General features: G+C 42.8%; 2 protein-coding genes across 3 annotated transcripts in view; one reads left to right on the top strand and one right to left on the bottom strand.

Moving 5' to 3' along the window:
- Positions 1–1,606: 1,606 nt before the first annotated feature.
- On the bottom strand, positions 1,607–16,994 carry Psmg2 (proteasome assembly chaperone 2). Its single transcript, XM_036204899.1, has 7 exons — positions 16,854–16,994; positions 13,262–13,433; positions 11,435–11,493; positions 8,450–8,568; positions 7,496–7,669; positions 4,909–5,029; positions 1,607–1,902 (listed from the first exon to the last, which is right to left on the bottom strand). The coding sequence occupies exons 1-7, from the start codon at positions 16,908–16,910 to the stop codon at positions 1,810–1,812; spliced, it is 795 nt and encodes a 264-aa protein (XP_036060792.1). The 5' UTR covers positions 16,911–16,994; the 3' UTR covers positions 1,607–1,809.
- Positions 16,995–17,177: 183 nt separating this feature from the next.
- Cep76 (centrosomal protein 76) overlaps positions 17,178–25,047 on the top strand; it is a 28,114-nt gene continuing 20,244 nt past the window's right edge. Inside the window, exons 1-6 of one of the 2 annotated variants that reach the window (XM_036205326.1) lie at positions 17,178–17,474; positions 18,243–18,371; positions 20,207–20,279; positions 21,035–21,259; positions 24,089–24,274; positions 24,414–24,511. In XM_036205326.1, the coding sequence (XP_036061219.1) occupies positions 17,412–17,474; positions 18,243–18,371; positions 20,207–20,279; positions 21,035–21,259; positions 24,089–24,274; positions 24,414–24,511 (774 nt within the window). In that variant the 5' untranslated portion in view covers positions 17,178–17,411. Of the gene's footprint in view, positions 17,475–18,242; positions 18,399–20,206; positions 20,280–21,034; positions 21,260–24,088; positions 24,275–24,413; positions 24,512–25,047 lie in introns of both variants that reach the window. The other variant, XM_036205325.1, reaches the window with a different exon arrangement.

Here is a 25,047-nt window from a genome sequence, read left to right as displayed (position 1 = left end):
TGACTTTATTTTTTTTTTAATGTATTTATTTTTATTTTATGTCCACTGGTGTTTTGCCTATGTCTGTATGAGGGTGTCAGATCACCTGGAACTGGAGTTATACAGTTGTGACCTTGTGAGAACTGGGAATTGAACCCAGGTCCTCTGGAAGAACAGCCAGGGCTCTTAACCGCTGAATCATCTGTGATATCAATGACAGATGTTCTCTCATGTTCTCCTCTAAATGTTTCTCCTAAACTGAAATGCAGTTCTGCCCTGGTGAGGTAAAGTTTGGCTGTAAGCTTTGGAAAGACACCTGTGCCCTCTGAACTTGTCTGGAGTCTACTGGGCACCTACCAGGACTGAAACAGTCATCATATACCTGGTTTAAGAAGGCAGGCCAGAACTCAGTTCTCATTCCTGACCTCACACAGGCCACTTGAGAAGCCCAGCCTGCTCTTCTTAGGCCAAGAATCTGAATGACATGGATTCTGTTCAGTTAGTCACTCTGTGTGCACATCTGGGCTGAGCTGCTCTGAGTTCCAAATTGTCCCTAATACACTTACTGTGGCTACTACAAGATAGCAGCCAAGAAGGGCATGGCTGATTTGCTGTGCTTCCTAGGCAAGCAGAGGGAGCTGCTCCATGTGGGACTTAAACTCCTATTTTGTCAGGCTTGGCAGCAAGCACCTTTACCCATCTTGCTGGACTTGATAACTAGTTTTTTCTTTTCTTTCTTTTTTGGTTTTTTCAAGACAGGGTTTCTCTGTGTATCTTTGGTACCTGTCCTGAATCTCGCTCTGTAGACCAGGCTGGCCTCAAACTCACAGAGATCTGCCTGGCTCTGCCCGAGTGTTGGAATTAAAGGCATGCACCACGGCTACTTGGCCAGATAACTAGTTTTTTCCCACTAAGAGCTCATACATTACTTCGAGTCTTTTATACTTGTTAAGAGTTGCTCTGTGCATGGAATACAATGACTGTTAGCGGTTTCAGAGGCTGTCAACAAAAGGTGTATGTACCCCTTCCTTCTGTTAGATGGAAGTCTGTTCCGTCCATCTGGTATATGATACAGTCACACTTGAAGTTTCCTCATTGATTCTGTTTGAACGATACACGGAAAGACTGACAACAAGATACTGAAGTCATCCTGGTTCTATCAGGACCAGGCTAACTTCTTATGCCCATTAGTGTTTACTATATGAAACTGCAAGCCCCGATGTCCACTGCGCATAACCCCTAAATGTCCTTAAGAAATGCTTGATTTGGTCAGGTGGTGGTGACACAGGCTTTTAATCCCAGCAGGGAGATCTGAGTCTGAGGCTAGTCTGGCCCACAGAATTAGTTCTAGGACAGTGACGGCTACACAGAGAAATTGACTCAAAAAAAAAAAAAAGATTGCTCAGTTTAACAAGTGGTGGCCTTTACTTTCCTAGTTTTGTTTTGACAGCACCGTAATAGTTATCAGAATATCCTCCAGAAAAGCAGCTCTGATACCAGCCGGACTGCAGCCTATAAGGCTCCGTGTAAGTGAACTAACTCATGGCTCCATTCCACTAGGCCTGTGATGACTTAGTACAGTATAAATAGTTAGTTCAGCAGTGATTTCAAAAGGGAAGCTTTCAGATAAACTGCTTAGGAAATAAAATTTTATTGTACAAAATTTACAATTACGCCATATAACAAACACAGTCACTTCTAAAACCTCTTTTCTTTGAGGTTTTTCTGTATAAAGCATTTCTAGCATACCCTCAGGCAGCACAAATTTCTGTACAGCATATACTCAATAGCTCGTTTTGTGATCTCTTAGGGATGAGAAGACTGAATAGATCAAAACAGTGCAGGAGGAAGTCCACTGCCAAAGAGGAGCCGCCAAGAGCTGGGGACCTTCCACGGCAAGGCAGATGCTCTGGAGTTGTTACTCTGTAAAAGAACAATAAAAAACACTTTCATCTATAATCTTGACACTTAAATCTCTCTTTTGGTCCTAACACTTGTAGCTAGTCTTTATTATTAGGAAAATTAAAGCAGTAAGTTTTCTACATCTTTATATAAAATAATGTTTCTAAGTTTCATCTCAAATGTATACCACACCAGCTACAGATAATAAAGTATATTAAGTATATCAAATTCAAAAGGAACATAGGGTGGGCATGGTAGTGTATTCCTGCAGTGCCAGTACTGGGAAAGTGGAGGCAGCCATAGTTATACAGTGAGTTTGAGGCCAGCCTGGGCTACATATGTCTATTAAAAATGGGGGGTGGGGTGGGGTGCTGCTTTAAATAAATAAATAAATAAATAAAAATAAAAAACAAGGTGACTTGCAGGTTTGCAGGGGGAGGGTTGAAAAAAGGTCTTGCTGGTGGCCATCTCAGAGGAGCAGCAGGTGGCAATTGAAGTTTAAGGTGTTAATCCACCAGGAGGAATGGATCATTCTCGGACAGGTAAGGCCCTGAGACCCCGGAATGTCTTTTGCTTCTGCTGTGCCTTTACACGTTTGCTGTTGATATCTTTTTCTGGTATCTGCCATGGTATGAATGGGTGTGGGAGATCCCCACTGCCTGTGATGTAGTGTGTTTAACTCATGGAAACATCCTGTTCTACTTGGCATTTTTGCCTGTGGACTATTAGGAAGATGGTTTCTTTCTAAGCTGTACTGTCTAATTGATAAAAATAACGTTAAATAGAGTTTTGATGATTAAAACTAAATGTAAGGAAATGTTATATAGCTAGGGCCTATGAGTTTTACCTAAGGAGCTGCATAGATTGCAGTTCAGGTTAATGATTAAGGAAGACAATTGAGTCCCTGGGAGTCAGGCTGGCTCCACTTTTCTTAATGCTGAATAATGCAGTCACAGGTTTTGGTATGTATCATTAGCTGAAACAAAGCCTTAAAATAACTTCAGGTTAGACCAGATGTTTTGATAATAGTTGAAAGACAAATAACCACAGAAAACAATCTGTTCACAAGGACACATAGCTCAGCTGTCTGATTCATTAGGCCAGGGTTGAAAATACAAAACAGCCCAATTATTACTAACTGATGCACTTTTCTTGCTAGGATTGGTTGATGACAAATTCCTTGTGCCCATTCCTGCCCTCAATCTCCTGAAATAAGAAACTACTATGAGTGGGTATACACCCCAAAGATTTAAAATAGAGCTGACTGATTCTTTTTCATATATAAAAGTTGCCAGGCGGTGGTGGCGCACGCCTTTAATCCCAGCACTCGGGAGTCAGAACCAGGCGGATCTTTGTGAGTTCAAGGCCAGCCTGGGCTACAGAGTGAGTTCCAGGAAAGGCGCAAAGCTACACAGAGAAACCCTGTCTCGAAAAACAAACAAACAAACAAACAAACAAACAAAAAAGTTTAGGTTTGTGATTCCTTTAAGATTCCTTATAAGATTAACTTTCAAGATAAGTAATAAAGTAACTGGCCTTTTCTTTGTAACTGCAAAGTGCAGCCTGCCAGTAAAAGACCTGACTGAAAAAAATACCTTACTTGCCTAAATGGTTAATCTTTAACAAGTTGCTTGGGTATGAATGTACGTGGTTTCTTGGGATAATTTGTTTTTCACCTGTAATGTGTAAAATCTTTAATCATGTAAGAGATTTGGAAAAACACTGTTTTTTACTGTTCATTTTGTATTCACTGTAATCATTCACTTGAAAAAAACAGAATGTATCGACATTATAATTCCTATATTGCCTGAAAGACTTTGCTGGGGTATGTAAGCTGTAAGGGAAAAACAGAGTTGAAGAGTTAAAGTGGGCTAGAAGGAAAACATCAGCACGAGAGAAGGAAATCACCAGGAAAACAGAGACTAGAGAATGCAAAAGAATACAGGAAACCATCAAGGGGTGTGTGAGTGTCTGTGTCCCGAACCCCTCAGACAGAAAGTCATGGTTCTGTTGACGCAGTGGCTGCCCTTCAAGCCCCGTGCTGCCTGAGCCTGGACGCCCCAGACAGCAATAAGGTCTCACCATGTAGCTCTGCTGTCCTTGAACTCTCTATGGAGACAGGCTGTCCTTGAACTTATTCTGTCTGTCCCTGCTTCCTGAGTGCTGGGATTAAAGGTGTGCAACATTGTGCTTGGTCTGTGGTGCTTCGTTAGGCCTAAAGGCTCATTTCTCTGGGTGTACACAGCCTAATATTGTGTCAACTTGACACAAGTGAGTCATCGAGAGGAAGGAGCCTCAGTTAAGAAATGCCTCCATGAGATCCAGAGGTAAGGCATCTTCTCAATTAGTGGTCAATCGGGACAGGAGGAGCCCATAGTGGGTGGTGCCATCCCTAGGCTGGTGGCCCTGCTCCAGGTCCCTGCCCTGCTTGAGTTCCTGTCCTGACTTTCTTCAGTGATGAACAGCAGTGCTGAAGTGTAATCCTAATAAATCCCTTCCTCCCCAACTTGCATTTTGGTCAAGGTCTCTTGGTACAGCAACAGAAACTCCAACTAAGAGAGTACAGCATTCACTTCCCAACAGGGAAGAACACATTAATTATAGCTTATTTAATAGTCACGGTACTGCTCACATGGCCACAGCAACATTTCACTTTCCTAAAGCAGTAAACTGCACAGAGTTCTGGTTTATTATTATAAGAAGCTGTCTGGGGCAGGACATGAGGGCACATGCCTTTAATCCAGCACTGGGCAACAAAAGCAGGTAGATCTCTCTGAGTTCAAGGCCAGCCTCGACTACATAACAAGCTTCAGAACAGCCAGAGCTACACAGAGAGAACCTGTCTGGAAATCTGCCTTAAACAATGAGATCATAGATTAGTTAACTGTCCTCACTTATTTTCAAGTTTGGCTCAAACTACATTTTATGTAAAGATGTGTATTTACTAAACAAACTTTCACCTCTTTAGTCTACTTACACATAAAATGTAAGTTAATGAACACAGAATGAATCAGACCAGGGACTTACAGACGGTTTGACTATTTGAAGCCATTCATTAAGATACTCCACAAGACTGACTGCATCTGGGATATTGTCCCCTTCTGAAACAAATTTCAACAGAACTGCCATTTGGATTTCTTTAGAACAGCTGCAAGGAAAAAAAAAGAATAATTCAGTGTTTTCTCCTGATATAAGATGCCTATTGTAGTGTGTGAATCTTTACAGGTAAGTTAACTTGCCTCATGTTAGAAAAAGAAAAGACATCACATTGTAAGAAAGATTTTTTTTACTTCTCATTGTCCCATATATATTCTCCTTCCAAGGAGCCCAGGGAATATGCAAGAGTGTGCCTCATTCTCATCCTCAGGAAAAACTAGCCTTTCTATTCTTAGCTATTAATACATGAGACATGTTCTGATCTACTTCAAAAGCCTACTTTAAGTGGTTTTCAGGCCACACAGTGCTGACGCACACCTTACACATGCCTTTAATCCCAGCACTCAGGAGGTAGAGGCAGGTGAATTTATGTGAGTTCGAAGGCAGCCTGGTCTACAGAGAAAGTTCCAGGACAGGCTCCAAAGCTACACAGAGAAATCCTGTCTCAAAAACCAAAAGGAGTGGTTTTCAGAGGCAAAGAGACTGAATAAAATAACACTCAAGGTTTAAGACAGGGCCTTAGCCAGGTGGTGGCAGCACATGCCTTTAATTTCAGTACTTGGGAAACATAGGCAGGTGGATCTTTTTGAGTTCAAGGCTAGCCTGGTCTACAAATTAAGTTGCAAGACAGCCAGAGCTGTTACAGAGAAACCCTATCTGGAAAAACCAAAACAACAACAACAAAGACAGGCTCTTGTGTGGCAAGGACTGGCCTTAAACTTGCTATATAGCTGAAGCTGACTTTCAATTCCTGATCCTCCTGACTCCACCTCCCAAGTGCTGGGATTACAGTGTGAAACACCAACCTTGGCTTCACTCTTAATAATCAGAGCAGTGGAAGGAAAATTGGAAGACTGTGGAATAGTAGAGAGAGGTTACTCCTTCTTACAGATACTTTCTTCTTTTTGAGACAGAGTTTCTCTGTGCAGCCCTGACTGTCCTGGAACTCACTCCATAGACCACGCTGACCTTGACTTGGAGATCTGCCTGTCTCTGCCTCCTGAGTGCTGGGATTAAAGGTGTGCGCCACCACTGCCCAGCTTAGAGATTTTTTTAAAAAAACTGTCTCCATCTTATTTATGAATCACAGGATAAGTACAGAATAGCAGGACTGAACTCTAGCTGTCTCACTCAGCAGATGTGTTGGGTAAGTTACTTCTGTTCTAATGTTCCTTATCTGAAAGAGTAGGGTTAAGAGCCTTCCTCAAAAAGGCACACACATGCAGTCCTAGCACTATGCAGACCTATCTCATGGGCACAGAGGCACACACCTGTAGTCCTAGCACTAGGGAGACCAAGGTAGGAAGGAAGGCTGCTGAGTTTGAGGTCAGCCTAGGCCATGTGAGATCCTGCTCAGAAGCAAAATAAAACAAACAAAAAACAGCAGAGAAAGAGAGATGGAGACTGAGAGACAGACTAACCAACCAAGAAGCCTGGCCTCATGAAGTCTCACCCAGCACATGTGGCTGAGAACTCAAGAGGCCTGAGCTGACCCCTAGAGCCACAATTCTATTTCTGGTTTTCTGCTTGCATTTCTAGTCAGCCTAGCTTTTCTGCCTCATCTTCCATCCCGTTAACTGTACAGACTGTTAGACTGGGCTGTTCTTTCAGTCTGGGTGGTACCTGCCAACAAAGCCAGGGCAACTACGGGGCTTTGGAGATCACAGTCAATTGTTGTCTGTTGTTTTTAAGCACTAGCTTAAAAACCAGCTATTTTATTTATTTGGTCAAATTTCCAGTTTTTGCTTGTTTTTTAATAAAAGGAGAGTAAATCTGAGATGGGCTTCTCTCTGACTTGTAGTGAGGACAAGAGAAGAAAGAACAAAAGCAGAAGGAGTGGAAGGCCCTCAAGGAATGGGCCCTCCTGCCAACAGTGAACAGATGGGTGGAGGACCAGGAAGGAGTCAGTGAGATGGCCTGTTATGGAGCAGGAATCAAGGGTTGGATGCAATCCCTGGGGCTGATTTTCCTGGGGGCTGTTGGTAACCTGTGTGGTACTGTGTGTGGAGAGTGGAGCTGGTCAGCATGAAGCACACAGGACAGTCAGCTAAGGGACTCTGTGAGCAGATAAGATGGACTGAATTGCTCCTTCCTACAATTCTTCATGCTATGACTGGATCTGGAGAAAGGGTCTTTACTGGATAATTGAGGTTCACTGAGGTCATAAAAGGGGACCTTAATCAAGTCAGAGCATGGCTGTACATTGAGAGAACTCTCAGTTGCTTTTCTCTGCTATATGAACACACACACACACACACACACACACACACACACACACACACACACCCCAAAACCAGCTGTCTACAAAGAAACAGAATCTAGTAACTCTGGCTTCCAGCCTCTGGACGGTGAGAACAAAAACAACCAACACCACACAGGCGTTCCAACGTGGGGCTAGAGTAAAACAGAACAGCTGCACTACCCAGACCGTTAAACAGAGTGAGAAAGACAAACTTACGTTTCATCATACAGTGTCTTTGTGATTCCACCTCCAGGAATGCGGATACAAAATTCAGAATCATTCATTTCAGGAATGCATGGACTTTTTTCCATTTCTAGCCAGTTAAGGCTCTTTATTTTATTTTGAACACTCTTTTGCATAGAAGGTGTAAGCAGGTACCGGAAAGGAGTACTAGAAAAATCATATTATTATGCTTTTAAAAAATTACAAAAAAATACCAGAGAAACCCAGTCTCAAAACACAAATAGTCAAATCTTAGAGTAATAATAAAAGCAGTCCATATTCTACTTTATAAAGTTTGTAATAAAGTATAAATGCTTCTATTTCTATTTCTGGTAAATTTTGTCTTATTTATATTTAAGAACTCACTCTAAGGGCTGGGATGTTGCTCAGGGGTAGAGTGTTTGCCTGGTGTGTGCAAGGCCCTGGGTATGACCTCTAGCACAATCACAACACACACACACACACACACACACACACACACACACACACACACCCACACACTCACACTCTCTCTACATACACATCATACCTATACAACATGGTTTTGATCCACAGCATGTGTACACCTCCTTACCCAGTAGAAACACGTGAATTTACTGGCATACTAGGGTACTAAAAAGATTTCTACAGATATAAATGGTTGCATATAGAAAAATAATGTTCATCCATTCTTTCAAATGTTTCTAGTTAATTTAGGGGCTGGAAGTCTAGTTCATTCAGTGACAGAGTGCTTGCTATGCCTGAGACCTTGGTTTGATCTTGTGCCATAAAAAGTAATTTTCCTTATATCCAGCTGTGCTAGCCTCAGGAGCTAAAGGACTTACTCTTTTCTTACCTTTCATTTACCTTCTTCCTTCTCAATTCCAGCTAGGAAAGGACAGACCTGGACTTTACCTTTTAAATAAACAAGCGACCACAGTATAAACTGTAACAATGGCCAGAACATACCTTCGAAGCTGCAGGTCATTGCGGTGATAGGAATGGCTGCTTGAAAGGACGATGATCCTAGCACAGCTGCTACTTTTCACCCAGGCCAGCAATTTCTCACAGAACGACTTGGATTTATACTGTGTATGCCATTGAGACAGAAAGGAAATACTAAATTGAGATCTCAAGAGTCGAAAATAACATATCACCTTTTGTGATAATGACTGATATGATTTACTGACACCAAAATGATCAGTATTGCTTACTTCTTTTAAACTGAAAATGAAGGACAAAGATCAATGATTTAATATTATTTTTATAATCATAAATTGTGAAGAATGTAGATCTCTATCCTAAAGAAAATTTCCCTTTTCTTGATTTAATCTACTGTACTTAATAGCCAGCTACATAGTCATCTATGAAGTATTCTTATTAGAAATTTCACTGTACTATGATCACAAGGAAATAATCAGATGAATGCTGAGTAATGACTACCTGGCTTTGAGTCCTCAAAGGCATCAATACTGAGAAGAACAAAAAGAGGAGGACAATAGCTCAGGATACCAACTACAAGGATGTAACTGCCAAGTGTAACAAGCCAGCCTTGACTGATCTAGAACTGAAAGAGTTCTGAAAACAATTGGGGAGATCTAGATATATTGGATGACATTTCCAAGTGAGTAATAATGTTGTCAGGGTTAAGAACGGTGGTGCTGTGAGACTGTCCTTGTTTTTAATATAAATTCCTCCCCCCATGACTAGGATAGAACCCTGAGCCTCATCACACATGCTACGAAAGTACTCTACTACTCAGCCAAAGCTCGGGTGTCTGTCCTTTCAAAGCTGTGTCAACATTTAAGGATGAAACATACTAAGTCTGCTTGCCTAGTAAGTGCAAGATCCTGGGAGTAATCTCTAACACTGGAAAAACAATACCCTCCCCCCAAATATAAAAGCACTACCATGGAAAAACCAACAACAATTGCAGCATTAGTGGTGCAATGGTGTACTTAAAAAACCATGCCACACAGAAAGAGAATAGGCATGTCACAGATGAACCTCACACAGAACACCGAGGACAGGAAGCTAGGCAAAAGGAAAGATCTGCTCTGGGAGTCAGTCACCTCGATGATGATTTTACCTTATCACTATGTGTTCTTGGATGGCTGACAATATTCTATATCTTCACTTGGAAGAATTTTTACTTGAACTGTTTCCCACATATATTTAGGTAAAAAAAATTAAAAACCATTATACAGTTAACTTTTCCACTAAACTTTTTTTTTGGGGGGGGGGGTAGTGTTAAGACAGGGTCTCACTGTGTAGTTCTGGCTGTCCTGGAACTCACTTTGTAGACAAGGGTGACCCTGAACTCAGAGATCCACCTGCCTTTGCCTCCCGAGTGCTGGGATCAAAGTCGTTTACCACCACCATTCAATCTTTCACTAAACTCTTAACAGGAGATGATAGTATACACCTATGAGAGAGGCTGAGTCTAACTCTAGCTACATAGCAGACTCTGTTTTCCAAAAACAAAAACAAGAGCCTTCTGTATTTCTGACCTCCTGAACAGATAATAAATACTCCCAACAACAAAGGTTTACTCCATCTCTCTGTGCAAAGGACTACCCTAGGAGCTGGGTAGGTCACTGAATGTCTTAATGTCACCCTTATTTACTCTCCTCAGTGAGGTAATACATATATGACATGGCAGGTAATGAGGATGTTTGAAGTGAGCACAGGATAAACATACATGATGTAGTCTGGGAAGGTAAAAATACTAAAGACAGGCAAGTCTTTAGCAGGAAAACATTCCAAGTAGAGAAATAGACTGGGATGGGAGTGAATTTAGTGTCTGAACACCACCATAGGCACCAGTGTAGCTAAAGGCTGGATATGGAGAGCAATTACAAACACAACTCTCTGCAATCATGGCAATGTCCTTTGGGGGGCGGGGTGTCAAGATGGGGTTTCTCAGTGTAGCCCTGGATGTCCTGGAACTTACTCTGTAGACCAGGCTGGCCTGGAACTTAGAGATCTGCCTGCCTTTAAGCCTTCCGTGTGCTGGGATTAAAGGCGTGTGCCACCACCACCCAGCATGGCAATGTTCTTATGGCAATCTCTTGCTATGTGTACCTACAGAGAATACATAGATGGATATACGTGACTAGACTACTTTATCAGACAGCCAGGCAGAGTCTCATAGGCACTGGGAAAGGACTGTGAATTCATTTTGAGAGATGAGAAGCCTCTGAGGGCTTCAAGGAGGGAGAGTGTGATTGACTTGGTTTTGATGGTCACTGGTATTACTGTTGGAAAACAGACTATTAAGTGTTTATGGAGGTGCTGGGGGCAGAGTAAAACTGGAGCGTGAGTGATGACAATAGTTTTGGATAATTGAGCAGTGGTGGTTACAGCATGTTTTTTTGTTTGTTTGCTTTATAAAGATGTATTTATTTATTATGTATACAGTGTTCTGCCTGCATGGATGCCTGCAGGCCAGAAGGCACCAGATCTCATGGATGGTTGTGAGCCACCATGTGGTTACTTTGAATTCAACTCAAAAGACCTCTGGAAGAGTAGCCAGTGTTCTTAACCTCTGAGCCTCTCTCTAGCCCTTAGAGCATGGTTTTGTTTTGTTTTGTTTTTGTTTTTTTTTGGAGGTGAAGATCGAGCCCAGGGCCTTGAGCTTGCTAGGCAAGCACTCTACCATTGAGCTAAATCCCCAACTCAGAGCATGTTTTAATAAATGATTCATATACCAAAATTTTTCTGCAACGTTACCCAAATTGAGAATGTGTTAACTCATAAGGCACAATCCCTTCCAGTATAAACATGAAATGACAGTAACACACCTGAAATATTATGAACTTTTTATCAAATCAGACCTTTCCTAAGCATACATAACAACACAGGAGAAATACTTTATGTCTTAGTTTTAAGGCTACTTTGACTTTGTGTTTTGTTGCTACACTTCAATGAATTTAACACAATAAATAGACCAACCTTAATGAAGATGGATCTTAACTGAAGCACCACTAGCTTCCTTGAAGGTAATGAATACACTACAAAGAGAAGAAGAAAAGGGAATCACGGGACAGGCTACAGTGAAGAGCTGCTAAGCTGAAATTATTAGCATGATAAATAATATCTGAGTTACCATAGCTTTTGCACTTAAATATTTTCAACAATTAACATACAGGCTTTAGGGCTGGTGTACAAGTGTGAAGGTCAGATCTGAAGATCCCTAGAACCCACATGTGATGGTTAATATTGTTTGTCAACCTGACTCCATCTGGAACCAACTAAAACACACCGGTGAGGGATTTTCTTGACTGGATATCTGAGGTGGGAAGATCCTCCTGAATCTGAGCAGACCTTCTGGTGGCAGCTCATAGAAAGGACATGGAGGAAGGAAGCTCTTGCTTTTTGCCTGCTTGCCCTCACTCTACTGGGCAAGTTAACCTATCCTGTTGCTCAGGCATTCCTTTGCTGGTACTAGAATCTACTTCTTCACCAGGCAGTGGTGGCGCACACCTTTAATCCCAGCACTGGGGAGGAAAAGGCAGTCAGGCCAGCCAGGACTACAGAGAAACCCTATCTCAAAAAGCAATAACTACAACAAAAACAAAAAGAACCTAGTTCCTCAGGACTCCAACACAGACTGAAGACCAGCTGAAGCACCTAATTTCATTGACTGAGTCACTGCTGGATTCTTGGCCTTTTCTTCGAGCGTCAGCCAGCCTGTCAGCCACTTTATTATTATATTCATTTTACCAGTCCTGTTGCTCTAGAAAACCCTGACTACTACACTATGTATTATACAGTCATGGTGGATGTGGTGGCTCACCCGTAATTCCACCTCTCAGAAGGTGAAGACAAGGGATCCCTGGAGCAAGCTGGCTAGTCAGACTAGCTCTATCATTCGACTCTGGGTTTACTTGACTCTGCCTCCATGAACAAAACGAAGTGTGATCAAAACACACATAGAAGTACAGGCTCTAAGTGTACGCCCTCTACAACTACTGTCCTTTAGCTCCTTCCATTAGGTCTTGGTTTATGTTACTGTTTTGAGACAGGTCTTACAACGCGCCCACGTTAGTCTTGAATTCTGTTCAAGCAATCATCCCTACTATGCAGCTTAAGTATAGGAGTATGCCATCAAGCCTGGTTTATAGTCTATTGCTTTTTAATTTGTAGGTTAAAAAACTTGCCAGGCGTGGTGGTGCATACTTTTAATCCCAGCACTCGGGAGGCAGAGGCAGGTGCTGTGAATTCAAGGCCAGCCTGGTCTACAGAGCAAGTTCCAGGACAGCCAGGGCTGTTACACAGAGCCCTGTCTCAAAACAAAACAAAACAAACCCAAAACCAACACAAAACACCCTTACATATTTTTATTTAGTTTTGTACACACACACACACACACACACACACACACACACACTCCCCATGGCGGCCAGAAGAGGATGTCAGATCATCTAGAGCTGGAGTTACAGGTAGTTTTGAGCAGCCTGGTGTGGGTGCTGGGAACTACATTCAGGTCCTCTGGAAGAGCAGCAAGTATTCTGCTGCTGACAAGTATTCTGACTGCTGAGCCATCTCTCCAGCCTCTAATTAATGTTTTAGGTTGGCAGACTAGTGAGTTCATCATAGTACTTTATACATCATCATTGAACTTTGTTCCTGAGAGTCCATTCCTAGTTTAAAAGAACTCAGGCTGGACACAATTATTCACAGGAGGGCGAGGAGTTCCAGAAAAGCCTGTGCTATATAGTGAGACTCTATCTCAAATAACTAAATGCTCTCTATATAAAAAAAATGCCACAGACATACCTTCAGTATTTATACTGAGTTCGTCTGAATTTTCTTCTTCAGTTGCATAAGGATTGTTTCCAACCATTGGCACCAGACAATCGGTATAGAAATAACCAATCTTACACATGTTCAGTGTAGAAATAATCAGATCGATTGCAAGCTGGCCAACATTTCCAACAGATACTGCGGGCTGAAATGAAAAAGATTTGCTCTATGAGTCACCAAAATTACCAGCACTTTTAAGTTTAGATAGCCAAAGTACTATATGCTTATGCTTAGGCACACAGCAGGACACTGATTCTTTTACAAAATAAAACAAAACAACAAAACTTTCTGCTCTTGCAGAGTTTCCATTCTACTAAGGAAGAATAAACAGTAAAACAGAGTAAGTAGCAAGTGTCATGGAGAATACAGTGTATGTGTGCGTGCTATTTTAAGTAGTGTGGTCAAGGAGAGGCCTCCTTTAGGTGACAAATGGCTGAAAATGGTACAATGGAGAGCTACAGTTGACAACAGGATTCTCAAGGTTGTGCAAAACAAGCGGAAGGGCTGTGAGGCAGGAAAACAGCCAGGCTTGGGTTGTCTTTCAGTTTGCTTGTTACACTATTTACTCCAGAGGTTGGAGTGATTGTTACCCCACATTTTACACCCCCCCCCCCCCCCCCCCGCCATGGCTTCAAAGTGCCAAATGCCTACCTATACCACACAAGAGTTTTCTGAACTCCAATCTACTGGACACACCATGTAGTTATGGAACACTCAAAGTCAGCACATACAAAGCTAAATTTCTGCCCGAACTTGTCTTATTTTATATTTCACAAAAGAGCAATATTATTTGTTTGCTTAAACCAGGAATTTTCTCTTTTCCTTTACTAACGATACCTAATTATATAGTATACAGATAATTTTATTTACCAAATCTATCTTTTGTGTGGCACATGCACACGTGTGTGAGTATAGCTGCCTGGTGTGTGGGCACAGGTGCTTGTATATATAAGCACGGAAGCAAGGGGACAATGTTGGGTCTGGGCACCTTGCTCTGTTACTGTCTTGGTACCCTGAGACAGGATCTCTCATTGAACCCAGAGCTAGCTGGTGTTGAGGAAAGCCAGAGATCCTTCTCATCTCTGCCCTCCATGGTGCTGGGGTTACAGGCTAACATGGCCAGTTTCTAGGTGAGCACCAGTGATGCCAGATCCTCAGGCCTGAGCTGTAAGAGCTCTCACGGAGCCAACTTCTGAAGCTCTGTTTGTTTTGTTTTTAAATACAGACAACAGTCTATGTATATGTCCCAAAGCAAGGAACACAACTGTGGTCCTGCTTCAGACAACTGGCTCTTGTTTTCATCCTTTCGGCAACTGCCTTGATTTGGATGTCAGAGTTCCCTGGTTATTTTCCCACTTCTCACTGGTATTTTCCACCAGGCTCTTGGTTACTTCCTGTAATTCTCTCAATGACTCTGCTACTTTTAGGTAGAATCATCAGTCTCATTATACTACTGGATTATTCTCACTGGTATATAATCATACTTCAGTATTTTTATTTTTTTTTTTGGTTTTTCCAAGACAGTTTCTCTGTAGCTTTGGAGCCTATCCTGGACTAGCTCTGTAGACCAGGCTGGCCTCGAACTCACAGAGATCCACCTGCCTCTGCCTCCTGAGTGCTGGATTGAATACAGGCGTAAGCCACCACCGCCCAGCTTTTATTCCTTTTTAAAATTATTTCTTTTTATTTTATGAGCATTGGTGTTTTGCCATGGGAGTCAGGTCTTCTGTAACTGGAATACAGACAGTTGTGAGCTGTCATATGGGTGCTGGGAATTAAACCTGGGTCCTCTGGAAGGGCAGCTAGTGCTCTTAACCATTGAGGCATCTCTCCAGCCTCCTACTTTTTTAATTTTTAAAAAATTTTGGTTTTTGGGGGTATGGATTTCTCTGTGTAGCCCTGGAACTCAGTCTGTAGACCAGGCTGGCCTTGAACTCAGAGATCTGCCTTCCTCTGCCTTCTGAGGGCTGGGATTAAAGGCTTGTGCCACCACCATCCCATAGTATTTTTATTCTTTAAAAAAAAAAAAAAAAAGTGTCCTTTGGTGCCACACAGTACCCTCACTGCCATGCCACTTCTCAGGCCTCCACAAAGCTAAAATTCTCTAATTGTTGTCCACTACAGTCTAAGTAGGAACTTTATCTTTAAATACACAAACACATACACTCTACCTTAGTGGTTCTCAACAACCCCCCCCCCCCAATGCTGCGACCCCTTTTTTACAGTTCCTCCTGTTGTGGTGACTCCTAACCTTAAAATTATTTTCACTGCTACTCTGTAGCTGTAATTTTGCTATTGTTCTGAATTGTAATGTAAATATCTGTGTTTTCAGATAGTCTTAGGTGACCCCTGTGAAAGGACCATTCAACCCCAAAAAGGGGTCCTGACCTACAGGTTGAGAACCTCTGCCCTACCTTCTCTTCTCCCATTTATTTTACCACCCACCAAAAGGCATTCTTCTTCACCATTTCTCCTGACCACCTATATGTTGCCATTCCAAATGAATGACTTATGACTTACTTGCTTGATAATTGATGAATAGGAGCTAGCTCTCTCCTTTTATATTACTTTAACCAGGACATTCTCCTCTGGTCCCTTCTCGGTCACTGGGCCTCACTACTCTCTCCACATGTCACTCTCAATCCTTTGCAGTAGTCTAGGCACACGAGTCTCTGGTTTAGGCATCCATTTTCCAGGGCACCCCTAACCCCATCTATCAGGTTACCAATTTGTCTAAAAGATCAAAAGCCCCTTGTGTTTTTCCTGCCAACTTTTTAGAATTTAAAAACATTTTAGAGTGCAGGTACCCCAGGAAGCCCAAAGAGTGTCAGGGACCTTAGAGTGGGAGTTATAGGTCATTGTAAGCCTGTAACTGAACTCCATTCTCTGCAAGAACATTACAGGTTCTAATCACTGAGCCACTTCTCTAGTCCCTTCTCTTCAATTTTTGTTGTTCTTGTTGGTCTGTTTATTTATTGAGGCAAGGTCTCCTTCAGGATGGTCTGTAGACGTCTTCCAGCCTCACCCATGGAGTGCTGGGAATACAGGCTTGTTGAAACCACTCTCAGCCTTCCTCAGGTCCACGATCTCGTCTTTCCATATCTTCTTCCAACTTCTGTCTTCTTCTTTATTGCTCTTACTTATGTACAGGTCTTTCAAACTACATTGTAAACTTTTGGGGACAAGCACCTGCTCTAACAGTCACCGTAACAGAATGCTTACCAAAAATGATGACTACAGTAGACAATTCTGCAACTGCCTGTTAGTGGCCTAGATCAGTACTGACCCAAACGACCTGAAAAGATACTTTCACGGGTAAAACTTAAGGATTTTCCCCCGCGCGACTTATGTGCGATACAGTTGCAATCTACACACATTACAGCTGACAGGCAACCAAGGCCACAGCTAGCAGGCAGGCCTTGAGGGCGCTGACAAAGGTGCTAATGTGGACGGTCGCCTCCAGCGACAACCTCCAGAAGCAGAAAAACCAGCCCGGTTCTCCTAAGGGCAGGTGGCGTTTCCCGGGTCGCGATGGCGACCGCGCCAAACTCAAGTGGAGACTCACCATCAGGAGTGTGAAGTTCGTTAGGTCGGGGACCGAATCCCCGCAGGGAACGAACATGACTGCCCTGGGCAGGAGAGAAGCACGAGCACCGGCCAGGAAGAGGAGGTCTCCTCCGTAGCGCTGCAGGCGGATCACGTGACCCGCCGGGGTCCTTCCTTCGGGTCCTTCGGGCGCCCGGCGCTCTGCCTGATCACAGCGCGGAAAGCGGCCTTAAGCGCGCGACGGGCGGCGCTTCCCGGGACGTAGGTAGGATCCCGAAGGCCGAGGACGTCGGGAACCACGCGTGGTGGGGGAGCCGGAATCCCCCGAGGAGGCGGCGGGGCGGACGGCGCCGATCCAGGCAGCTCGGAGGACAGCCCCGGCGCCTGTCAGTCCGCACGGTTTGAAAACAGTTCGTTGTGCCGCCGCGGCAGCGGGGTTCCCGCCCTGCGGGGTCTGACGCGACCGCGCCGCCGCGGCGCTTTGTGCTCCGCCCGCCACTGATGCTGCGTGTTCGGGACGACGGGCTCCGCGGTTGCATCGTCTGAGGCTGGCCGCGAGGCGCCGAAGGTCGGCATCATGTCGCTGCCTCCGGAGAAAGCCTCGGAGCTGAAGCAGCTCATCCACCAGCAGCTGAGCAAGGTGAGGGGCGCGGGCGGACCGCACCCCGGAGCTCTCGCCGGGGACCCGAGCTAGGGCAGTGGACCCGCCCGGGGCGGGCGAGCCTCGGCCGGGTGTGCGACGGCTGGGAAACGGAGGCGATCGCTGGCGATTCCCTCCAGTTCATGTAGGAGTAGTCCAGGGCGAGACGTCAGGGTTACTCTTAGCCAGGAACCCCGATCTGCAGTAAGCAGAGCATAAATGACTGAGAACGAACGCGTCTACCCCACTCGGGGCTTCCAGGAGAAAGGAGCGCGAGTTTCAACCTGCGGCGCTCTGCGCTCCACTGCTGCCTGTAAGCTGAAGTAATAAAGCCTCTTTATGGTGTGTTCGTGCGCCAGGGTCTGTGCCGGCTCTCTGGCTTCTTTCGTAGAATCCTCGAAGCAGTCTCACTTTTCCATCGTGTAGACAAGGGAGTGTAGGCCGACACATAAGTTGAGAGTTGCAAGTTGACTTAGCGGAAAGCTGAAATAACTCGCTTTTGGGTCTGCCTCCTCTCAGGTTTGGGTTTCTCTGCTTCCCCCTCTAAAGATGTGTGTTCATTAACTTGTTTGTGGGCAACCAGCAATAACAAAATAGGTAGTTGATAACCAGCCAGTTCAGATTGCTTCTAGTATTTTGCTCAGAAGTCTCACCTCTTAAAAGGTTACTTTTATTGGCATTGGCCGTTAGTTTTAGAAGCCGAAAACTCTAGAAATGGTATTTATTTAACTGCTTTATAATGTTGTAAATGGTGAGTTTTCTCCGCAGATGGATGTCCATGGCAGGATAAGAGAAATTCTCGCCGAGACTATACGAGAAGAATTGGCACCTGATCAACAACATTTATCCACAGAAGATCTGATCAAAGCTCTTAGACGTCGAGGAATCATTGATGATGTAATGAAAGAACTTAATTTTGTGACTGTGAGTAATTTTCTAGGCAGACAAACTGAAAGTGTGACTATCTGCTGTGTCTAAGTTTATAGGGTGCATACCTGGGGTTCATTTGTAAAACCACTATAATTTCATTCTGTCTCGTGATAGCCCTTTTTCTTAGGGTTTTTGTTTTTTGAGACAGGGTTCCTCTGTGTGATAGTCCTGGCTGTCCTGGAACTCACTCTGTAGACCAGGCTGGCCTCGAACTCACAGAGATACCCAAACTACCACTGCTCTTCCATTTTTTCCTTCGTTTTTAAAAAAGGACTTGTTTTACATGTGTGGTTGTTTTGCCTGCATGTGAGTCTGTGTACCACTTGCATGCCTGGTGGTTAGAAAGGGCTTCGGTCCCCTGGAAATGGAGTGACCACCATCAGTCAGGGTGTTGGGAATTGAACCTGGGTCCTCTGCAAGAGCAACAGGTGCTTTAAACTGCTGAGTCATCTCTACAGCTCCTGTAATATCCTTCCATCAGGTGGTTGTTGTTGCTTTTCTTTTTCCAGGCAGGGCTTCTTTGTGTATCCCTGGCTGTCCTGGAACTTGCTTTGTAGACCAGGCTGGCCTTGAACTCAGATCCTGCCTGCCTCTGCCTCCTGAGTGTTGGGATTAAAGTGGACCGCCATCACCACCCAGCTCCTTTCCTAAGGTTTTCAGCTGGCCCCACCATGAGTTGGCAGATAGTGCTGATGAGATAGGAGATGTACATCATCCTTCCTTCTCTGAAGTGGAGAGATTCCTGTTACTCTGTAGATGTCTTTTCTTCAGTTAGGCCTGAGTTTAAAACAAGTACACTTACAAAGTTCCTTAAGAAAAAAACTAACTGCATAAATCCCTCAGATGTTTACAAATAGGTCAGTAGTGGGATGTCTCCTGGAGAGCTTAGTAAAAGTAGGCCTTATTTTGAAAATGAGGCAATAATGGAAAACTGTGACCTCAATACAGGAATAATAGTCTACTAGAAATAGGATGGACTCATACTCTGGAGAATTGGACACTTTAGTACACTATCATCTTTTGGGTTTTGAGGTTTACAAACCCATTTGTTATTAAAAACTGACCTATTAACAGGTTCTGTTTTATCAATGTTACTTTATATGGTTTTGTTTGTTTGTTTGTTTTTTTATTTTTTTTTGTTCTTTTATTTTATTTTGTTTTGTTTTTTAACACAGGATCTCACTATATAGCTCTGGCTGTCCTGGAACTCACTTTATAGACAAAACTGGCCTTGAAATCACAGAGATCCCCCTACCTCTGCCTCCCAAGTGCTGGGAGTAAAGGTAAGTGCCACTATCCCCAAAAGCCAAATGTTATATAGGGATTAAAGGAAGTTTAGCCTTGTTTAAGGTATTGGTTTGTTTTAAGGCTAGGCTTGGTGGTGCATGTTTTTAGTTCCAGCACTCTTGAGGCAGACAGGCAGAGCTCTGTCCAGGACAGCCAGGGCTACACAGAGAAACCTAGTCTCAAAACAACAACAAAAACTTAAAAAAAAAAAAAATTGTGGATGGCAAGATTTAAAGACAATTGAATCCCTTCATATTACACTTTTACCAGTTAGATCTCTTTTATGCAGGAATTTATTTTCATTTTAATTAGGTTAGCAGATAAAGGCTTTAGTTTGTTTTTAATCTCTCCTTTTTTTTTATACTTTTGGAGGCAGTGTGACCTAATCTCTTGCTCTATGTCCTAGAGTAGCTTTGTGAAGGAGCCTAATCCTATAGTGCTTGGTTCTGCCACTGCCGTTCTCTTATCTAGAATCTTCATTTCCTCATTTTTATTTTTCCCCTCTACTTTTCTAGGACAGTGTTGATCAAGAACTCTCTTCTCCAAAGCAAGCCGTTGCTTTTGATAAACAGTCAACATTAAAAAAAAGTATGTATATACATATATATTTTTAACAGAAACTTGTTTGTGGTTGGTAATGGACATGCTATATATTGTTTGGTATTTGATAGAAAACATTTCAAGTTTTTCTTTTCAAAATCAAGTACTTAAAATTTGACATTAGTTAACCTAAAACTTAGATGCTGTTTTGCATGAAATATATCAGTTATATTATATAGTGTATCCAAAATCAGGAGCATTGATTTCTGATGTTGTAATGATATATTTTATAAAAACTGATGGTACAGTGTCTTTTATCCCAGTACTTGGGAGGCAGAGGCAGGTGGATCTCTGTGAGTTCAAGGCCAGCCTGCTCTACATAATGAGTTCTAGGGCAGCCAAGGATATATAGAGAGACCCTGTCTCCAAAAACAAAGAAAGCAAACTATATGTGCTTGCTGTTTAATGGTGAAATAATTATTTGACAAATATAGTTACTAAGTTGATAATGATCTGAGTTGGCTTGTGGAGGTGACTACGTGCTTTATAAACAGCTAAAAAGCAAAGGTACACCTAACCTTGGCTTTGATTCTCTCAAATGTAGCAAGTCTGTAAATTCAGTAAAGATTATATATGTTAGAGATCTCTGCTTGATATAATGCAAATGATTCTGCTACATAGTAAACTGGGTGATTCTTTTTTATTTTAGTCAAAGTCTTTGTTTCTGTCAAGTCCTTTCTAATGTCTTGATCACATTCATTCAGTTATCTGGCAGTTTCCTCATATGTTGCTACACTTTGCAGCTAATGTTGATCCAACACGGAGGTATCTTTACCTTCAGGTTTTGGGTGGAAAAGCTTTCTTAGAACATCTGCAAGAACCTGAGCCTTTACCAGGACAAATTTGTTCGACGTTTACTTTATGTTTACATTATCGGAACCAACGTTTCCGCTCAAAGCCTGTTCCGTGTGCTTGTGAGCCAGATTTTCACGATGGATTTCTGCTTGAAGTTCACAGAGAAAATTTAGGTAAGAAACAGTAATGGCACCTAATTGAATATGTTTGCTTTTTGTTGCAGAACAGCTACCATAACCTATGCTATAGAGAGATTGTGAACCCGGCCTGGGGGTTGCACTTGGAATCCCAGCACTCAGGGCACAGAGGCAGTCAGAGCGCTGAGTTGCCTAGTGAGACCTTGTGGGGTGGGGAAGGAGAAATTGATTATGGTAGATGAGTATCTCCAGTGTTTTGTTCAGTTTTAACCCCAAGTACTATTTCTTATTTAAATGAGTTCTTACCTGCTTCTTGCACTATTTACAAATTTTCTCTTAATTTTTTCTACGTTATTTATTTATTTTAGTTAATTGCTTATATCTATCATGTACATAGTCTTTTGTATCTTCAAGTACTGGAATTACAAGTATGTGCCACCACACCTAGTTTTGAAATTCAACAGTCTAAGTTTGAATCTAGTTGTGGTGGTTCCTGTTTATAATCCTTAATCCTATCACATGGCCAGTTTTAGCAGGAGGAGGGAGCTAAGGCAGGATTTCAAGTTGGAGGCCAGCCTGAGTGAGCTACATAGTGAGACCATGTCTCAAAAATACCATGTATTTTTAAAAAGTCAAAAGTTTATATAATGTATCAATGCATTAGATACATTTTACTTACCAACCTAAAGCCATAGAGCAAGCAAAATTGCAGAAGGCTGCCTAAATAGTTTAGTGCCTTTAAAAGATGCCTCAGAGTTTTTATGAGCTAGGGTCTCAAGTAGCACAGGCATCCTCGAACTCAGCATATAGCTGAAGGCGGCCCTAAGCTTCTGACTCTCTTGCCTATATCCTCTAGTGCTTGAGTTTTAGGTGTGTGCCAACAGACATGGTTTATTTGAGGCTGAGGTCAAACCCAAGGCCTTGTCCATAATAGACAAGCACTCTACAAACTGACGTAACCCCAGTCCTTTTGAGATTTTTTTTTCTCCCTACAAAAAAGTTTGTTTTGGGGGGGGGGGGCTTTTTAATTATTTTTTCAAGACAGGGTTTCTCTGTGTAGTCTTGGCTGTCCTGGAACTCACTCTGTAGACCATTAACATTTTTAAAGGGAGGCCAGGGCTAGAGAGATGGCTCAGCGGTTAAGAGCACTGGCTGCTCTTCCATAGGTCCTGAGTTCAATTCCCAGCAACCACATGGTGGCTCACAACAATCCATGATGAGATCTGGTGCCCTCTTCTGACCTGTAAGCATGCATGTAGGCAGAACACTATATACATAATAAATAAATATTTTTTTGTTTTTTTGTTTTTTTTGAGACAGGGTTTCTCTGTGTAGCTTTGAGCCTTTCCTGGAACTAACTCTGTAGACCAGGCTGGCCTCGAACTCACAGAGATCCACCTGGCTCTGCCTCCCACCACTGCCCGGCAAATAAATCTTTAAAAAATAAATAAATAAAGGAAGGCCATTGCGGTAGCCACGTCTTTAATCCCAGCCCTTGGAAGGCAGAGGCAGATAGATCTGTGAGTTCTAGGCCAGCCTGGTCTAGGGTTCCAAGGACTGCCAGGACTACACAGAGAAACTCTGTCTTTAAAAACCAAAGAGAGAGACAGAGAAAATGTTAGCGCGCGCGCGCACACACACACACACACACACACACACACACACGAAGACTTAAAATTAAAAAATGTTAATTAGCTGGGCAGTTGTGGCGCATGCCTTTAATCCTCAGCACTTGGGAGACAGAGGTAGGTGGATCAAACTTCAGGAATTAATGTGAGTTCTAAGGTTCTGACCTGTGGTTGTACAGCATGTGGGTTAATGACCACTAAGCCATCTTGGCCCCTGGATCTTTCAGTTTTATATAAATAATACTTGATAATTTCTGGAGTTGTAGAATGAATGTAATTTGAGAATTAATGTTGACATGTGGTAGGGTTTTTTTTAAATTTATTTTATGTGTATGGTCATTGTGCCTGCATGTGTGTGTGTTTGTGCATAGCAGGTGATGTGCAGTGCCCACAGAAACTAGCAGAGGACATAAGATCCCCCGGAACTGGAGTTACAGAGGGTTGTCAGTGGCCATGTCAGTGCTGGGAATTGAACACACAGCCTCTGCAAAGAACAAGTGTTCTTAGTCACTGAGCAATCTGTCCAGCCCCCTGGAGTTCTAGGGGTCTCTTTGTGTGTGTGTGTGCTTTTTTTGAGATGGATCTCACTAAGTACTCTGACTGGCCTTGAACTCACAGGTCATACTACCTCCACTTTCAGAGTGCTGGGATTGGAGGTGTATACATCTCACCAAGCCGATGGCCTTTTTTTTTTATAGTAGTAGTATATAATATAATATAATAAACTCTTTTCAAGAATAAACTTTCCCTGGATCAGGAAGAACTGACTACAGTAAGTAACATAACTAAATAACTTCTAAGTAAGTCGTCACACTCTGCTAGTCCTGTCAAGTGTCAGTCATTGAAGTGGGATGATATTTTTCCCCCAGATTCTGGCATACTTTCAGAGACCTCACCAAATTATTTTATTGTATGTAAGCTTATTTAGTATACTTTTCAATAAGTGTGCGTGTGTGTGTGTGTGTGTGTGTGTGTGTGTGTCTGTCTGTCTGTCTGTCTGTCTGTGTCTGTGTCTGTCTGTGTGATGTATGTATGTATGTATGTATGTATGTATGTATGTATGTATGTATACCTGAGTGCTCATGTGTGTGCACACATGTGCATGTGGTGCTGGGTATGGAATCAAAGGCTTTGGGCATGCTAGGTAATCACTACCATTTAGCTACACCCTGAGCTTGTAAAATGATTCTGTGTTCCTAAGTAATATGTGTATTTTGTCTTCGGTTTGTGTTGCTAGGTGATGGAACTAGAATGGCTGATTCAACAACAATGTTATCAATAAGTGATCCAATTCACATGGTGCTGATCAAAACAGACATATTTGGTGAGACCACTTTAGTGGCATCCTATTTTCTGGAATGGAGATCAGTTTTGGGCTCAGAAAATGGAGTGACCAGTCTGACTGTGGAACTTATGGGTGTAGGTATGATGATTAGTGTCAGTCTTACCTTCTTATAAATACTGTCTGTAAATACATTTTATGTCGACAAGAGGGCTTTACAGGAGGAAGACCTGTAAAATAGCGTTTAATCAGAATTTTAACTATTTATTTGTATTTATAGGCACAGAATCAAAAGTTTCTGTGGGAATTTTAAACATAAAACTTGAGATGTACCCACCACTCAACCAAACACTGTCTCAAGAAGTAGTGAACACACAGGTAAGTCAGTTTCTCTTTGTACATTTGCTTTAGTTGTAGGAAGTATTTACCCCAGAAAGTATTTTCTTTTTAGAAAAAAACTAACGTTCCTGTTCAGATGTGTACTCTAAAATTAACCAGAGAGATCGGAAAAGAACTAGAAAGCTGGGGCTGCCAGGCTGTAACCCCAGCACTCGGGAGGAGGCAGAGCCAGGTGGATCTCTGTGAGTTCGAGGCCAGCCTGGTCTACACAGTGAGATCCAGGACAGGCTACACAGAGAAACCCTGTCTTGATAACCAAAAAAAAGAAAGAAGAAAGAGCAAGCTGGGACTGGTGATGCAGCTCAGTGGCAGTGCTTGCTAAGACATTACAAGGCCCCGGGTTTGATCAAACTCCAGGACTAGAAGTGTGACCGGGAAAGAGTCACAAAGTTGAAGGGGTGTGGAGCAGCATCATGGGGCGGTATCTAAAAAAGCTTTATTGCACTTGCATGTGTTTGTGTACATTGGGGGTGGGGCTGTGCTGCTGTGCGATTTTTCAGGAGTGGATGCTGTCA

This window comes from Onychomys torridus, chromosome 13 (genome assembly GCF_903995425.1).
Source record: "Onychomys torridus chromosome 13, mOncTor1.1, whole genome shotgun sequence".
In the NCBI taxonomy this organism is placed as follows: Eukaryota; Metazoa; Chordata; class Mammalia; order Rodentia; family Cricetidae; genus Onychomys; species Onychomys torridus.
The sequence above is the reverse complement of the archived record's forward strand: the minus strand, read 5'-3'. Positions and strand labels throughout refer to the sequence as shown.

Excerpts from the sequence above, each read along its gene's own strand:
- Psmg2 (XM_036204899.1), bottom strand. The coding sequence starts at position 16,910 with ATGTTCGTTCCCTGCGGGGATTCGGTCCCCGACCTAACGAACTTCACA. Across the intron at positions 11,494-13,261 it reads ACTCAGTATAAATACTGAAG|TGTATTCATTACCTTCAAGG; the intron begins GTATGTCTGTGG and ends TTCTCTTTGTAG. Across the intron at positions 7,670-8,449 it reads AATGACCTGCAGCTTCGAAG|TACTCCTTTCCGGTACCTGC; the intron begins GTATGTTCTGGC and ends TGATTTTTCTAG.